This window comes from Sphaeramia orbicularis, chromosome 22, assembly GCF_902148855.1.
Source record: "Sphaeramia orbicularis chromosome 22, fSphaOr1.1, whole genome shotgun sequence".
NCBI classification, from domain to species: Eukaryota; Metazoa; Chordata; class Actinopteri; order Kurtiformes; family Apogonidae; genus Sphaeramia; species Sphaeramia orbicularis.
Genome location: NC_043978.1, coordinates 23,678,286 through 23,696,584, shown reverse-complemented (window position 1 = coordinate 23,696,584; position 18,299 = coordinate 23,678,286). Strand labels below are relative to the sequence as shown.

General features: G+C 35.9%; 1 protein-coding gene across 2 annotated transcripts in view; it reads right to left on the bottom strand.

Moving 5' to 3' along the window:
• Nucleotides 1-483: 483 nt before the first annotated feature.
• myo6b (myosin VIb) overlaps nucleotides 484-18,299 on the bottom strand; it is a 72,024-nt gene continuing 54,208 nt past the window's right edge. Inside the window, exons 28-33 of one of the 2 annotated variants that reach the window (XM_030126960.1) lie at nucleotides 17,886-18,046; nucleotides 17,026-17,076; nucleotides 11,939-12,042; nucleotides 6,589-6,723; nucleotides 4,539-4,757; nucleotides 484-1,898 (exon numbers count right to left, since the gene is read on the bottom strand). In XM_030126960.1, coding sequence (XP_029982820.1) covers nucleotides 1,699-1,898; nucleotides 4,539-4,757; nucleotides 6,589-6,723; nucleotides 11,939-12,042; nucleotides 17,026-17,076; nucleotides 17,886-18,046 — 870 coding nt within the window. In that variant the 3' untranslated portion in view covers nucleotides 484-1,698. The remainder of the gene's footprint in view (nucleotides 1,899-4,538; nucleotides 4,758-6,588; nucleotides 6,724-11,938; nucleotides 12,043-17,025; nucleotides 17,077-17,885; nucleotides 18,047-18,299) is intronic. The other variant, XM_030126961.1, reaches the window with a different exon arrangement.

Genomic DNA, 18,299 nt, shown 5'->3' with positions numbered 1-18,299 from the left:
GAAATAAATGCTGCGACGTTACTTTACAAGCATTGCGTGACACAAACAGCCACGGTGAGCTGAAAACATATTCCGTGTGTGATTTTTTTTTTCATGCCAGTCAGTGTATTTCATATATGGAAATGTAAAATATGCACATATATTACATTTACATATGGATCTTATGTTTTACTGTGTATTTGTGTCGGTTGCTGACATGAGCTGAAAACCTACATGACAGAGAAACGCTGCACTGCAGAGAACCTCCGGTCTATTTTAATCCAGCTGATCACTTAATGGGAGCGAGCTGAGCCCAGTGACGCCATCAGCAGCACATTAGCCTTTGTTGTTTAATTAATCTGCACTCTAATCCCGTTAGCTGATTTTACCATTAAGATGTTAGATTTACAGAGAGGTGACCACTAACAGCCCCAGTTTGTAAATTAAGTAATTCACACTTTAATTAATTATCCGCAGTATCTCAGCAATGCACGACACCAAGGGTAATTGGAGCATACATTTATTCTCTACGGTATTCCAGTGCAAAGGCCAAAATATGACAAGAACAAAGATGGAAAATAATGGAAGTGAATGATCGTAAACTACATTTGTCAGTTAACAGGTTTGAGCCTGATGCTAACAGAGGAGTAAAATAACCTGCTTAATAATAAAATGATGTAAACACAGACACACTTTCACACGCACACAAAAAAAAAATTACACTATTTTTCTGTAAAACAAACCCAAAACCCACAAAACGGCAAACATGAAAACAAACGTCTATATTTCCCTCTTGGTTATCAAATGATAAACTATAAAAAAAAAAGTTCTTTTTCAAGGATTTCAACAGTAAACCGAGCTATAAAAGCAGCAAGAAAACACAGGAAACACAGGTATTAACTTAAAAGGGATATTAAGTGCCTTCAAACATGCACATGGTGTAACTATGAGAAGCTGGTGTTTGATGTGCAGTAAGGAAAAAAGATGAGGAGTATTTTATGTGTTATAAAATACAATATGAGAATTATGAATTATTATATATATATTTTCTATTAAATATTGAGTGTCCATAAATTGGAGGACTGTTTATGATAAATATGACTGTTTGGTTCTTGTTGAAGCAAAGACGAAAAAACTAAATTGGTTTTAGTTCAATTGAAATTCTTACTAATCAATTCCGACACAGTGTTGAGCAGTAATTGGACTCAGAAGATCCGTAAGGCATGACTAAAGAATCCTGTACCACACTATTAAAGGCGTCGCTACACATTTTGCCTCATAAACAAATATGTGCTTTTCCCTATTTCAGCCTGTTAAGCTTTTAGGTTCAAATAAACACAGACTATGCTTCTATTAAGACTGTCTCGGTATTAGTGCAGTGATATTGCATTTTAAGGCCTCAAAGTGGGGTTTCTTCATACAAGCATAAAATGAAAAGAAGATAAAACACAAATACTACGTCTACACCAATAAGGTGCTGCACGGCAAAATACAAATATGTTAAAAAAAAACAAAAAAAACCCAGAAAAGACAGAGATGGTGAAAAAGAAGAGGCTTCAGTGAATAAAACACTGAACGCCAATAACATCGAGTATCTTCTTTAGCGTTCCACGAATCACAGGAGCTGCTGAGTGTGCACGTTTGTGTTTATCAGGGGGTGTACTGGTGTCATGTTCCAGGACGTGGGCCAAACTTGGGGTTTGGAGCTTAATCTCTGGTTCACTTGAGGAGACTCTGGAGCATGGCGGTGGCGTACGTAGGACGGGCCTGCTTGTTCTCAATGGCTTTCTTAAGGTACTGAATTCCGTCGCAGCGTTCCCAGATTTCCTCGAACTGCCTGGGCAGGATCTCGGCGCCCCTCTTCCTGGTCAAACCCGTCTCCTCCAGGCTCAGCTCACACATCTCCATGTCGTCTTTCCCTACGGCACGGAGGAATAAGGCCACAGATACACTCATAAACACTGACAGGCAGCATCCAGTCATCCGTTTACTCATATTTTCACCACAGACTGTGACTGATATTTTGACTCATACACTGAAAACATTTGCAGTAAAAATCTTGTGAAAGTCTTGATGTCTTGAAAGAGTTTCATATATTCTTATCTATATACTATATATATATATTTTTTTTTTTTTGTGTTAGATCTCAAACTGAAATCATAATAATAACCTATAAATAATGTCAACTCCAAACATTAAGAGTGAAAAAAGTAAAAATTTTTGTATGAAATGTTTATATTTACAAACCATCCTTTAAAAAATGTGAATAACATGAACACCAAGAAATCTTCTGAGAAAAATAATTGGAATTTGAACAATATTATGTCTGAATTTATCATTTACACACAAGCATTACAACTTACAGATCACAGTGGATTTACAAAGGCTAAAACATTTAATAACAGGTATAATATTGTTAAAATGCATTTACTTCTCTAGAGATATTTCAGGATGTTCAGGTTATTCACATTTTTTGTGAAAGGACAGTTTGTAAATTGTAAAATTTGGAGTTTTCATTATATAAATTAACATGATTGTATTTTACTGGTCTGACCCAGTTGAGATTGAATTGGTCTGTATGTGACACCTGAACTAAATGACTAAATAATTGTCAATATTTTCAGTGCAATTTTTGCATTTCACATATTAAAACACATTAAGAGTCTCTAGGCAAAATGCAATGTGCCATTAGATATTTGTTATGATGTGGTGTATATAAGTAAAATCTGACTGACTGACTGATTGATTGACATATCCCACAGGCCACATTTGACCCTTTGGCTGACCTGTTTTGACCTGCGGGTCATATAATTGACACCCCTGCACTGAATGGTTCAAACCTTTTAATTCTGGATTCTGTGTACAGTGAAATTAACCCATAAGACCCAGAGCTACTTTTGTGGGAATTCCACAATAGTTTTTTCTTTATATAAATATAAAGAAAAAAGTTGAGTCTCATCAATATCCTGTGATAACTACCCTTTGATCTCAATTAAGAGGAAATATTTTCCAGAGAATGTAAGATTAATGTATACCAAATCCATATGAAGACAATAGAATATCATAATTATTGATTTGAAAAGTTAAATCAATAGAAAGTGAAAGAAAAAAATCCTTCACATGCTAGCTATTTCATGTCAAGACCTATTTTTGTTTATGTAGGGAAAAAAAATAAATCTTTTTTTAGATTAGTGACAAAATAATCTAACATTCCAATGAAGCCATGCTTAAGCAGAGGGTTAAATGCTTTCTTTCAGAAATTTTCATTGGTTTAGCTCATTTGATTAATTAGTGATTTAAAAAGAAAAAACAAACATGTTTTTTGAGAAAAGTAAAATTCCCTACATAACCGGCACCATCTGATATTAAAATGCTTAAAAAAGCAATTCACACCAATTTTTCAGACAGAATGATTTTTATAATGATAAAAGGGTGTGTAAAAGGTCATAAAACTATATTGAAAACAGAAATATATGAGTGAGATGTCAAATTATAGCAGTGATAAGTTATGTTATTATTCATTCTTCAAGAACTTTCCGAGGGACTGAATTTAGTTCATATAAAAAGTTCTGTAATTTTCTTGAAAATCCTTTTTTGGCAAAAATTTTAATGGATTTAGAAACTTAAGATGTTATACTATTGAAGTACAAGAAGTTCAAAATCATTATCTCAATTCTAATTTTTTGATTCAAAGTCAATAGGCGCGTGACTTGACCCATTTAACTTTTCTTAACCAATTTATCACCATTTATTATGAACTAATCCTCTGCGTTTTGTGTTTTTTCAGTGTAAATCAGGTATTTTTTCATATTTAATTCACTGATCATGTAGATGTTCATAAAAGCTCAGATTAAAATTGAGGGTTATAATATCAGAAACAGAAAATTGAGGAAAAATTTTTTTTTTAGCAAATCTCTCATTAACTGAACATAAACCAGTGTCTCCATCCACTGTCATGTATCAAACTCCATGGGTTTTACTGGTGAATCAATGTTATAGAAGATGACGGTGTTTCCATGGTAACTACAGAGCCACTGAACAAATGGGTCATATCTGATGACCATGAAAAGATGACAAACTGTATTTTACACCAATTATTTACATGTATTGATAGGATTAGTGGATCGACAGGTACTCAACACTTACATCTGTAGATACGTTTGGGTCTTTATGGGTTAAAGAATAACTTAAAATCAACAATTAATTATACATTCTCAGGTCTAACTTGTAGAAATGTTTAGAAGAATGCGGTGAACAGACACAAAACCTGAAAAAATAGAGTATAATGCAAAAGATAAACAGAAACAGAGTGAATTTTTGACTAATTTGCTGCATTTTACACCAATTATTTACATGTATTGATAGAATAAATGGATCAACAGGTATTAAACAGTTTAGGTCAGTAGATGATTTCACCAGTTTGCTCTTTGGGTCTTTATGGGTTAAATTCAAATTAAATTGCTAATAGTACCTGTCTATAAAAAGCAATCCAAATGAAACTTTCTGCATTAACTCCCTTTGACTTAAAATTCTGTCAGAGCACAAAACTGCAGACTCACCTGCGACAAGAACAATAGGTCGCTTGTCTGGGTGCAGCTCCATCTGTCTGGCTATCCACGGCCCATCAAAGTGAGCGTACCACCAGCCTTTTTTCTTATTCTGTGGGTCCTTGTACTGATCTGCCGGCCGGATGAAAGGAATGCGGAAATAGCGCTGCTGACGGTTCATGGCCACTTCTTGATGCTGAGCTGTCATCGGAGGAGCTGGGTTCTGCTCAGCTACAGCGTTAGGAGGAATATTCACAGAAAAAAACAAACAAACAAAAAAAAAAAACTGTTATTTTGGTCTTAAACAACCGTCACCTTAGAATGCTCCACTTTTTACATGTTTCCATACAATATAAGAGTGGGGCATCAAACACAATATAAAGCTTTCAGAATATACAAGATCAAAAAGGAGGTGGAAAGAGCCCGAGTAAATACCACATGGAAAAACCTGGAAAAGCAGCTTTTAGCCTCTTACAAAAATGGATCTGACAAGACCCTTTCTGCCTCAGCAAAGGCCAAAAACAGGATCCAAATATACGGCAAACTAAACACAACCAGTGCAGCTTTCAAGAGCTATCTTATCAAAAGGGAACGCAAGTAAATACAGTGGAAGTCTACTGTTCCCTACCCCCATCAAACTTAATATTTGTTTTTATCGTGGAAAAGAAGTGAAATTAAGGGAAATGTAGAGCATCAGAAAGCTTTCAAGCAACTGAATAAGATGTGTGTGAGTGTGTGTTTGTGTCACAGGGCCATGCTTGGTTGAGTTGAGAATGAAAAGAGCAAAGCAGCGAGCTGTCATATCTGCACGCACTGAACCTGACAAGGCATGGCTGGCAGTTACTCGCTAATTAGAACAAATACTTTTGACAGAGGCAGACAGAAGCCCTTTGCATTTGGAAGTCCTTGGAGGTTTGTCGCTTAATTGAGGCAGGTTACTTTTATGTAGAGGACATTAATCCTGGCAAAAGAGGAGAATAAACACATCACCTGTAACCTGACGGGCCTGGGATGTGGTGTGAATGTGTGAATGTAAAATAGATTATGTATTGTATAAAATGAGATTAATCCGTAAAGACCCAAACATCCACTGTCAACCAAAACCATCTACTGATCTAAACTGGTGATCCATTAATCTTATCAATACATGTAAATCATTGGTGTAAAATGCAGTTTGTCATCTTTTCATGGTCATCAGATATGACCCATTTGGACGTTCAGAGGCTCCGTAGTGAACAACATTGATTCACCAGTAAAACCCGTGGAGTTTTGATCAATGACAGTGGATGGAAATGCTTGGTTTAAGTTCAGTTTGCCATTGCACAATTATCTTATTTATCTATGTATTTATTCTTCTTGCTCTCTCTTTTTCCTCTTTCTCTTCTTCTCTCCTTCTCATTCTATCTTTTATATCTTATTCTTGCTCTAGAAAAGTGAGTGTATTTTTAGACTGTAAGCCTAGTTTTATATATTTGGCTGAAGCTGTTCAATCTGAGCAGACATTCCTATATGTCATGTTTAACGGTTTTCTTCCAGTATATTACGACTTTGTAATCTAAGTGATGTTTGTTATGTTAGTCGTTTGTCCAGGACAACAGATGGAAATTAGTTTCTCTGCTAAATCTGGTGCATGCATCTTGTTCTTTGTAACTAATGCCAATACACACTGTCCTGTAACTAAATAAATAAATAAATAAATACAAAATAATTCATTATAAATTTTACAGAAAAAGTCACTTTTTTAGCAGTTTCCTCTGTTTTTAATATAATAACCATCAATCTGAGCTTTTATGAACATCTACATGATCAGTAAATTAAATTTAGGAAAATACATGATTTTCATTGAAAAAACACAAAACACAGAGGGTAATATTATAAATAAATGGTGATAAATCACTCAAAAAAAGTTAAATATAGAGAAAAATTTTTTTGGAACTGCCACAAAAGTCACACTGGGTCCTTATGGGTTAATGTACACATGTGAGTGTTGTTTGCTCTATAACCGTTCCCATGGTTAAATAATGTACAACAGGATGATACTGAGAACATCTCCTGTACCAACCGTAATCAGTGACAGATTTCGGAGCTCTCTGATCACTCCCGTCATCGTTGCGTTTCTTGTTCTTGGACTTCCATGCGTGGTAGACCTTCAAACGACGGTGGAACTCCTCTCTGCAGGCGGCCAGCAGCTCGATGTCTGTGAACGCAACACGGCATCAGTGAGAACACACGAAATAAACTCATCCACGACTTAATCTGAAATGAAAATAGAAACATTTGTAAGCAAATGGAAAAATGAAAAATGTGTTATTTTAGTAAAACTAAATATTATATTGATACCTAAAGCCAATATATTTATACATTTATTTTAAGGATCATCAAATAACTTGCTAAAAGCTACAGTTTTTTTTCAGATTTTTATTTAGAAATATTGAGAAAAGTTCAACATACATTTAAATTACATTGTGACCAATGACCAATCTTTCTATTCTCAACATTTCAGTTTTTCTTTTTTTTCCTGTTAATAAACAAAACAATTGAACAGTGAACAATGGATGCATTGTTACATAAAGAAAACACATACGAAAGACCAAGAGACTTTGACCTTCTCTCTCTAAAGAAAAAAAAAAAAAAAAAAAATGAAAAGTAGAATTGATTACACAAAAAACAAGACAATTCCAGATACACTGTCATTATATTGACATTTCTTGTACATTTAGGGTTCCAAAAGATTGTGTTTGGTAAGTGTAAACAAAAAATATCCACTTTGACCATTGATTTGAAAATTTGTTCATTTGTAATCGAAGGGAGAAGGTTAGTCTTTCCATCTGGTAAATTTCATTCACAATATCTACCCATTTTTCCAGATTAGGTGGTTCAGGTTGGAGCCAGTGCCTGGTCACAGTCTTTTTGCCAGCAGTTATTAAAATTCTATACAAGTAGGCATTGTTCACTAAAATTTCAGTTTTTCCCATAATTAAGGTAGCAAATTCAAAAGGTAAGGTAACATTAAAAAAGCTACCGTTTTTTGTTAAGACAGCAGGGCCTAATTACCCCAATATTAAAGAATAGTGTAATTTCTATCACAGGGTTCCTACAGGTTTTTCCAAGTTAAATTTAAGACTTTCTAAGATGTTTTAAGGTTACTTAGAACAGATTTAACGCCTATTTCACGGCTATACTCAACGTGATATCATGAAATCGTGTAAATATACTCACCATTTTTGATTGGTGTGTTATGTGTACACATTATAAGCTTCATGCCAAGTCAAATACCACGCACTGAGGGTTAGGGTTATGTGAACCAGAGACCTTTGCATAAATTGACACGTGATCACATGGCGCTGAATAACACGCAAAAGGATGAAATGCGTACGTATAGCACGCCAAATACCATAAGAACTGATTTCATGAAATCATTCTCGCCATACTGGCAAAAATTTGTGACTCCTAGAATTTAGGAAAATGTGTTTATTTACATCAGCAGAGATTGTACACAGAACTGAATGTGTTGCGATCATTTCTCGCCGGAGGCTGCAAAGTTAACGATAACTGGTTCCTCCTTTGTCCAATTAGGTTCATACTGTCTACTAGAACTTATACATATTTCCTTTTCTTATTTGTCAGACAGATGAAAAAAGAGTGAATTCTTTTAGAGTTTAAGAATTAACTCTTTTTCCATCTGTCTGACAAATAAGAAAAGAAAATCTGGTTCCTAATTTCAATATAAATTGCAGGGTTGGAACAGGTGGAACTAAGTAGACTAATGTTTCTTTCTTTGCAACTTGGACATTTAACAGACACATTTAAACACAATACAGCCAACATAACTTTAGACCTACCATATCAAATTTAATACCTTGTAAAGACTTTTTTAAGGTATTAAATGCAGATTTGTTAATTCAAGACTTTTAAGATTTTTAAGACCCCACAGGAGCCCTGTATTTTATATCATTGCAAACAGACTCTTAAACCTTAGGAAATCAAAACTTATGAATTCATTTATGGTTTATATGATAAGGACAGATTCATCTATGTAGATAAACTGAGAACAACAATCGCATCTAAGTATTATAGTGTTTATAGCTAATGCAAATTTGTGACACTTGTCCCTAGAGGAGCTCTTACAGAAAAAAAGGAACATATTAAGTATGACCTCAGTACACTTTGAGAGAAATACAGTAAAATATTTTAGTGCTTATTAAAAGTGATCATAGTGGGATACTTAAGACACTTTACGGTAAACTTAGACGTATGAGTACAGTATTTTTTTGGCTGATTAAACCAGGATTTAGTTGCTCTATTGTAAGTTCTCAGCAGATTTTAGATGATAAAGCAGTGTCTTCCAGAGTTTTGTGCTTTTCACCATGTTTTACAGTAGCTGCTCTGGTGAATCTGCATCACCTTTACAGTTTATTTCTGTATTTACAAAGATAATACGAACCTACTCCATGACGACTACTTACGTCTATCTTAACAAGAACCTTCAGTTCAACAATACATCTACTGTCCTTCCATCGGCAGCGTCTCTTTTCTAGAAAACTACCAAGTTTCACTTCGATCTGTCTTGAAATAGTGGCGAAAATTGATTTGAAACATAATGGAAACAAATGGAAGGACACACTGACAATGCCACTGACTCACTATTTACAGGTTTACGTAGATGTGACAAAAAGAACTCTTAGTCTTTTTCTACAGAGGCATTCACGGATAAGTAAAGCACTTCCAGAAATATAACAAAGAACGCACAAACGAATGGCAAGAAATATAAACCAGCTTTAACTGGTTTTGATGCTTTTATGCACCTTCTCAACAGAAAAAGGATTCTTAGACTAATAATAAAATGACAGTATGATTTATAACCAGCCAGTCAAATGCATATTTAGGGACATAAATGACTCCTAAAATTACCTTCCTCTCAGTTGTTTTGTGGTTGCCGCACATCTTAAATTACAAATCTACTTTAGCTTTTCACATTTTCTGAATGTATTAACATTTCATAGACTGGATGAGAGGCTAGATGTGGTTCAGGAGCTGCGAGCTGATGATGATTAGCACATATTAAGCAAATTTATCAATAAAAATCACAGCCGCTGATTGTTTTTCCTGAGATGGAAAAGGACGGCAGAGTGTAGACAGAAAAAATTGTGAGCCAAGTTTGTTCAGTCGCTGTATTCTTGCATCCTATAAACACTTAATGTCACTAGGGTTTTCGTGAATAATGCCTATAATTAATATTACAGTCAGAGATCTGGTTTTCCATATAAAGTGACAATTATCTATTGTCCAATTCACATACATTTTATCCCCTCTGAGACTAATTTGTGAGCCTTTTTATAATTTCTGAATTATTTTTCATTATATCCCCACCCTTGAAGACTTTACTGAAACAAGAAATGGCAATGCTGCTTAGTAAATCATGAATGATGAATGCAAGTCACGAAAAATGTAAAAACATAGCTCCGTTTTCATCATATTGCCACTATTGTAATCAAATCAAATTAATTACTTGGTAAACTATTTCACATGCATTTTCTCAGCCTCGTTTTAAACGTCCGCCTCTCACACCCTGATGTTTTTCAAAGTAAATAAAGTATAGGTAAAATCTGTACTGAAATGCAAGTCTAATTCGTTCGTCAGCACCAAACCGTGATGCAGAAAGCAGAATTACTCATCGTAGAACAATGACAACAGATATTTTTTAATTAATTTAATTTGCCTAAATTATCGCTGTTGTTACAGAAATATTAGCCTGGCCATCCATCTGGTTTTCTCAGTGCATTCAAGACTGAGAAAACAGTCTGGAATTGGGCCAGTCCCTGTGATATATGCACGATCTATTCTATACCAACCAATCACAAGTCTGGGAGGCAGGTGTTTCGCAATGTGTCATACGCACTGACTTCTTTTTGTCGTGAATCAAAGTCAGTTCCATATGGAAGAAGATTAGGGCCACTGGAAGAAAAGATAAAAAAAATTAAGGTCCAATATATTTTTTTGAATTATTATTCTGAGAAAAAAGTCAGAATTGGGACTTTTTTCCTCAGAATTCTGAATTTTTTTCCCTGACATTCAAGGAGAGTGTCAACTTCACTTTATGGCATGCAGGAGGAGCGGCATTTTGCGCTCTTGATTCCTGTATCTGCGCTCTATTTATTAAAGAATCAAATATAACACCATACTAAATCATCATTACGTCATTATGTCAGCCTGGTGCACTCCTTGTGCATGCCATAAAGGGAAACTGACACTCCCTGAATGTCAGAAAAAAACCCAAAACTGAATTCTGAGGAAAAAAGTCAGAATTCTGACTTTAATCTCAGAATTCTGACGTCTTTTTTTCATCTCATTGTAAAAAAGAACATATATTGGACCTTATTATTATTATTTTCTTTTTTAGCAGCCCTAATCCTCTTCCACAGTTTCAAGTCTGCAAATCTTTTTACGACTGCTGTCAGTTGTTTACTTGATTTAAAAATAAGGACCGAATTACAGATTACACCCTGTATTCTCAAATTCCTCTGACAAAAGCGTCACGTCCATTTTATCTGTGCCTGTTAGTCCTGTCTTTGTATTTAGATTCAAGCTCTGCTATTCCAGACGGATTTCTCACTGAGAAATAAGGATGGCTGGCCAGGCTACAGAAATATAATGATGACTGAAAAATTGTGAACATCAGATGTGATTACTTTCCAGAACTCACAGGTCCACCTCTAGTGCGTACAGTGCCTTTAGAAAACACAAGGTGACCAGTTAGACTTCAAACACAGCTTTTTGGTATCACCACCAAAGCAAATGGGTTCCAGAAATTAGCCAGATGTCCTTGGAATCCCACAGGGGATATCAGAACCCCTCGCTTAGATTACTGTACCGCATACAGTGGCGATTATAAAAGCATCGGCGAGGGAGTCAGTAGATTGGCATCTGCTTTTCATGCTGACTGGAGAGGTTGGCTGGGAATGACTAGGCAGCGAATAAGTCTGCCATCCTCCATAATGGCCATAATTTCCTCTCTCCACCACTAAAACACTTGCTGATGAGCTGTAGCAGCTGTGGGAACATCCTTGGGCCCTTCTTTTGATTTTTCAGCCATCTTGTGTCCACACTCTGTACAGCTGCAGTCTCAGTTTATAACAGCCACTTTCCATTGGCTGCTTAAAAATTACTGAGAAAAATTACAATGTACAAATGAAAAACTCCTGCTTTGGGGTGGCAAAAGTGCCAAAACATGAGCGGCTGAAATTACACCACAAGGAGCCTAAATATTGTAAATAAATTGCAAATGAATGAGGGCAACAGAAGTGGATTGTGCATGTTTCTAAGAGCTCTAACAGCTCGATGTGCTGGTTCAGTGAACCTGCTTCAGTCAAGGCGACACTGTGCTGAACTCGGGTGTGTTGGGTAATTCTCACCACAGGAAGTGTTGATGACATCTCGCAGCTCAGCGTACTTCCACTTGCTGAGGTCATACTTTTTCACACCGGCAGCAGCTTTGGTCGCCTGCACCTGAGGACCCCTGTGGCAAGGAACAGATGAAAAGTGGGTGGAAGTGGAAGCGTAAACTGCAAGTGTTGCAAGGTGGGGTAACAGGGTTGAATCAAGACTCAGAAACTAAGTGTGAGTTTATACAACAAAGTCAGACAGAGGACTGACTAAAAAGGGCAAATCACATGATAAATATTTATATTGGATCTAATTAGTGCTGGGAAATATACTGGATAAACTGGTTAATTCTCTGTATTGTATGAATTTTTCATACATTTCAATACCTTAGCAGTGCTAAAACAACAGCTGTAATGCTTCAGTAGACAGCAAATTATAGATTGTTTGCAGTTAGAAGTGCTGCAGAGAGTACTGAGAGGGGACTCTTATTAACGGTGTGTACGTTTCTTAATTATAGTCCGAACTTTACAACACAGCAATCATTTATGCATAAATTGCTCTCTTTGCCACACTATGAATGTTGTAATGATCCATCTACAGCTTTAGATATGTTGTTAAAACGGTGTGAAAAAGTAGTGGAAAGTCAATATTTACCATAAATGAGGCTTTTCTTGCATGTAAATGTAACGAATCTAAACAAATTAAATGCTTACTGTAGAAACTGAGTAAAAGTAATAAGCTAGATATAAATTAATCACAACTGAAATCAAATTTTCTCAATAATAAACTGATATTTAACCCATAAAGACCCAGTGCTACTTATGTGAATTGATTTTTCTCTATATCTAACCTTAAGAAATTATTCACCAGCTATTGTAATATGATCCTTGTTACTTTGCGTTTTTCCAGTAAAATCATGTATTTTCCTACATTTAATTTACTGATCATGTGGATGTTCATAAAAGCTAAAGAAACACAGAAAACTGAAGAAAAAGTGATGTTTTCAGCAAATATATCATTAACTGAACATAAAACCAGTGTGTCCATCCACTGTCAATGATCCAACTCCATGGGTTTTACTGGTGAATAAATGTTGTAGAAGAATAACAGTGTTTTTACGTTCACTATGGAGCCTCTGAACATCCAAATGAGTCATGTCTGATGACCATGAAAAGATGACAAACTGCATTTTACACCAATTATTTATATATATTGATAGAATTAGTGGATAAATAGGTATTATGTTATGGTGAATGTTTGGGTCTTTAAGGGTTAAAAAAAAGCAATCCAGAAGCAGAATATAATCTGAAGTATGGTTATACTGACTTTCTATAGAAAATCACAGCCTAATGACTATTTCCAAAGCTGTATGAGGACAAGAAATCAAGATTTTGTTTTGATGAGGAAGTGTTACAGTTGTTCTATCCAGTTAATTTCATGGTTTGTGTTTACTCTGCTCCAGTTTGGATGATAAAAATGGATTAATTTCTACAACTGTAAGATACTCCAAACTGATGACGTAATTTTATGAGGCCGAATAAACCCTACATTGATAAAAGCCTTTACTATGTACGAGATGAAACAACAACATTTATATTCCTTCGTACCCCTCACAGTAAAATAAGCTATAAGAATATAGAGTCCAGTCATGCAAAAAACAAAAACAAACAGATAGACCACCAGAATCTGGATAATATTACCCAGCTCTAGATGGAAGACTTTTAAAGCATATACTGATTATGAAATTGCAGAATTTGATTGGCAGACAGGATTCATTATCATTACGAGAAACACAGAATTAAGTAGTTGAAGCGTCTGTGATGAGAAATGAAAACAGATGCCTCTCTTCTTCCAGGCCCTCCTCATTGTCTCAGCTGATTAAATTCACATTAGAGGCCGGTCAGCGGGGAAGATGAGCTGCAGAGCTTGTTCGCACTTGAAGCCAACTATCTCAACTCCGCTTAATATGATGCATGCTAATGTGACTACATGCCAGATGCCTACTTAAATCTCCAGGAATGTTCAGTTCCAGCTCTGAGATTGTTTATGGGAGAAAAAAAAAACAACAAAACAAGGTGTAATGAATGCATTACCACATAGTTTGAATCACACAGATCATGCACAGTCTCTGGTACTGAACAGACTGCAGCTGCAGGTTGGACTTTATGTCAGTTGCATTTACAGCTTCCCCACTGAGTAGAGGCTGCTAATTCAATAATACCAAGGATTTACCTTCTCTATTTACAGTCGCAATAGCTGCTTATGTCTCAGAGCAGAGGATTACTGATCTACGAATAATTACCAGATTACCATTCCCATTTATTATTCATACTGACTGAAAGGATGAAACTGATTCAGGATCTTAGTCGCGTTCTGGCTTAGACACGAGCACCAGTGTGTAAAGTTATGATCAAGGGCTGAGGCTTTAATTTTGCTGCAGGCGAGAAAAAAGAAGCGGAAGTGAAGTGATGGCCAGGACTTTGCTCTGGGCAGAAGAGGAACAGGAACTGGATGGTTGGAGAAAGGGGGAGGTGATGGGAGGGTGGGATCTTTCGGTCGTCCTTTAGCTGCTATGCCAGCAGTTCCAGCCAGTGTGAATGGTTCACCCACTTTCATGTGGGTTAAATACTGTGGCATACACATGAAACACACGCGGCTTTTGGAGTTACTTGTTTCTTGCCACTAATCTCCTTTTAGTTGGCAGGGCACAGCTGACAACATGGCTCCTCCTGGATGACAGAGCTAACGCTGATAAGATTACACGCTGATTGATCAAATTACATCTTGGGCTCATCGGAGAAAACCTGTCAGTTTAAACATTAACTGTTTGACTGTTTAACAATAAGAACCATTGTTCAGTCAGTGTGTGGGGTACAATAAACTCATCACACAGTACAATCACACACATTGTACTCATTCCTAGTGAGACCATATTGTATTTAACCTGGAAAATGCAAACCACAGGGGGAGCTTGTCTACTTTTAATAAGAAAAGAGCATGAATGTGAAACTCTGTGACAAACTTTCTCAATAGGGTGCTTCTATGAAACTGGTCCCTAAAACCAGGACATGGGGGCTAAAAATTCAAACCAAATGTAGACTAATGTTATGAAGCAAGTTTAGAAGCTCTTTGGGTCTATTTTAAAAATAAATATTTACTGAGATAAAAGAGAACTTTTTTTTACAGGTTTATATTATTTTTATACAAAAATCTGTGTGCAACTGCAGTAACAGTAAAAAGAACATGAAAATGACATGCTACTATTTTTTTGAATATCTTTTTATTCTCTCACTAGTACATTTTGGGAATTGAACTAATTATCCAAGGCAGAGTGTTTCACAAAAATGGCTGCTGTAGCAAAATCACTAGCGATTTATTTACATTTAACTGGGCAGGTTCCACATGTAACACCAGTGGACACAATGGGTTACACACGAAACCTGGAATGAAACTGAGATTCATGAAAAACCCACATGTCTGGATTAGAAAAACCACTAGGATCATCAAATTTAACACACTGTCTTTATTTATAGTGGTAAATAAGACCATTTCAAGCCATGTTTTCCAGATCAAATGCACTGACACCGAGGTAGCTTTTCATGTCCCAATTTTGGTCCTATTTTTGGCCCCAATATTTTATCAAAAATTGATTAATTTTGGGATGGCTCAGATCATGAGTGAAATTTTTTTGTGACCTATTTGTTTTATCTTCTGGTTGTGTTTTTGGATACTATTTATCCTTTTATTGCGTATCAGTTTTATCAGTTTTAGTATATCTTATCTTCTATATTTATATATTTTTATTAGTTTTACTATATCTTCTATTTTTACCTATATCCTTGTACAGCACTTTGGGCACTTTGCGTTGTTGTAAATGTGTTATAGAAATAAACTTGACTTTGACCTATATTCTACATTGATGCTAACATGAATAGTAAGGGAAGAAAGTACTAGAATGAAAATAAAGTGATTTGGGTTTTGCTTTTGGCGTTTTTTAGCACTCCAAACAGACATGACAGATACAGCATTCATACATGAGCCGATTTTCCGTGTTGTTTGACAAAGCAGAAAATGAAACAGTTTCTACCGAAAATAAACATGGTTTTTACAGCAGTCAATATTATTTTATTAATATTATTGCTAAAATAAATGTCTAGTCTGAACTGTTTTCTTCTTTTTTTTTTTTTTTTAAAGAAAAACAGGCAAATAAATGCTTCACCTGTTATATTTGCGTTTTTTTTTTTTAAACAACACTTAAGTAAAAATATTGTGTGGTTTGTACACTGGATAGATCTCACAACCAGGGATTTATTTCTCTTTTTGCAAATTACTTATTCCAGCTTTTCAGGCCTCTAAAGATGTCCATGATGAAATGACGAGTCAAGCAAAAAATAATTAGGAACCACAGGAATAAATTTACTAAAAAAAAAAGGAGGAAAAAAAGAAGCTTAACAGTGAATGAGAGTGTGACCATAGATGTTCAATTTTCTAGTTTTTGCCTTTTTCATTCATTTCTTCAATTGATCTATTATGGGCTACCAGGAGAGAGTTTTTAAAAAGTCATAATCATATGAATTATTTTTTAGGACATTTCACTGCAATCTTCTCTAATAGCAAAGCGTTTAAACACAGCAATTAGAGGCCGCTAATGAGATTAAAGTTACAATTAGGCTGAGTTAGTTAAGACCTCAAAGAAATACAGTGTCTCTTGTAATTACCAGAAAGTCACTCTGGGGAAAAAAGGGAAACAGAGATAATCAAGCTCAGGGTTTAAGCTGTTCACCAGCACTGCAAAGGACAGAGACAAGATTGAAGCAGGCAGATCAGATGAATCACAAGTTTTCATATGGTTCATTGTGATGCTGGATTCCTTCTGCAATAACACATGATCACATATACTCACCCTGTAATTAGGATATTCATTAGATTGTGTTATGTAATTTGGGTGGTGAATTATTAAAATCAAAGGGTTTCTGTCTATTCGATCTATTCCAAGCAGCTAAAGGATTAAAGTCTACCATGGAGACGAACAGTAAAGGAGTGGGTGAGTCATGGTCGGTGCTCGGTGGCTACGCTTAGACATGAGTGGCTACAACAGGCTTTGCCGATATCTTACATGGTTCTGGCTGAGGATGAGGAGATAGGAAGATCTGAGAAATACATATAACTGGGAGAGAACACAGCAACAAAATACACACGTTACACACACATCCTGATGTTAAAATTTTCGCAAAATATGAGTCCATTGTAACTATCTTACTTGTTTATTTTATTTTATCTTATCCTTTTACTGCATGCTTCATCAGGGTTTCTGCAGGTATCAGCAAATCTAATTTAATGCCTTTTTTAATGCCACTTCAAACAAATTTAATGCCCATGTTCAACTGCAGGTACAGTTTTATATATAGTTTTATGACAGTTTACCGTCGACAGGCTTTAACCAGGTTCTGAATAGTTCCTCCTCCAATCACTTCTGCTGAAACTTGCATTTTCCCATTTTTACGACATTTGCTAATATTCCCTCCGCTCTATCTCCACAGCATGAGCACGCTCATAGCACGTTGCATTCCAAGCATCCAGTGTTGTGACTTTGTGTATCGGCCATAAACAATAGCCAATTAAAGGGTTCGACCTGTCAATCATCACACTATACTTCCGATCAAAATTATTAAATAAATCATGAATAACAATGCTTTTTCCATCAAGCGTATTTAATTTTGTAATGCCTCTGGATGTCGAATATAATGATTTTAATGCCATTTAAGGCCTTAATTTTCACAAAATCTATTTAATGCCTTTTAATGCTCTTTAATGACCTGCAGAAACCCTGTTCTTACCTCCTCCATGTTCTATGTATGCACGAAACCACTGAAGTAAATTCCTAGTAATGTGAACCCTGTTTACTTACACAACAATAAACATGATTCTGATTCTGAAATGGCATATTGTTTACACAGTGCAGGTCCGGTTGTGTACCTTCGCAGGCCTGCGTCCAACTGCCCCTCCTCAGTGATGAGCTCGGCCTCGCTCTGGGCGATCCTCATTGCTAACTCCCTGTCTCTTCTCTCCTGCTCCAGTATGGTGGCACGCTGAACCTGCTCCTCCCGCTCCAGAGCCAACTGGACTTCCAACTCTGCCTGTAAACACACACATATGCAGAGAATAAACACTTCTGCTGTCTAAACCAAGGGCTCCTAAACTTTTAAACTCGCAACCCCCAAAAATATCGGGGCCAGAGACTGAGTGAAGTGACTGAAACACAAAGAAAAATGTGTTCACAGGATTCGCACATATCCAAACACGGGTCTAACAACACAAAAGAACACACCAGCCTGACAACCATGATATGATTTCATACACAGTCGTGGAAAAAATGATTAGACCACCTTT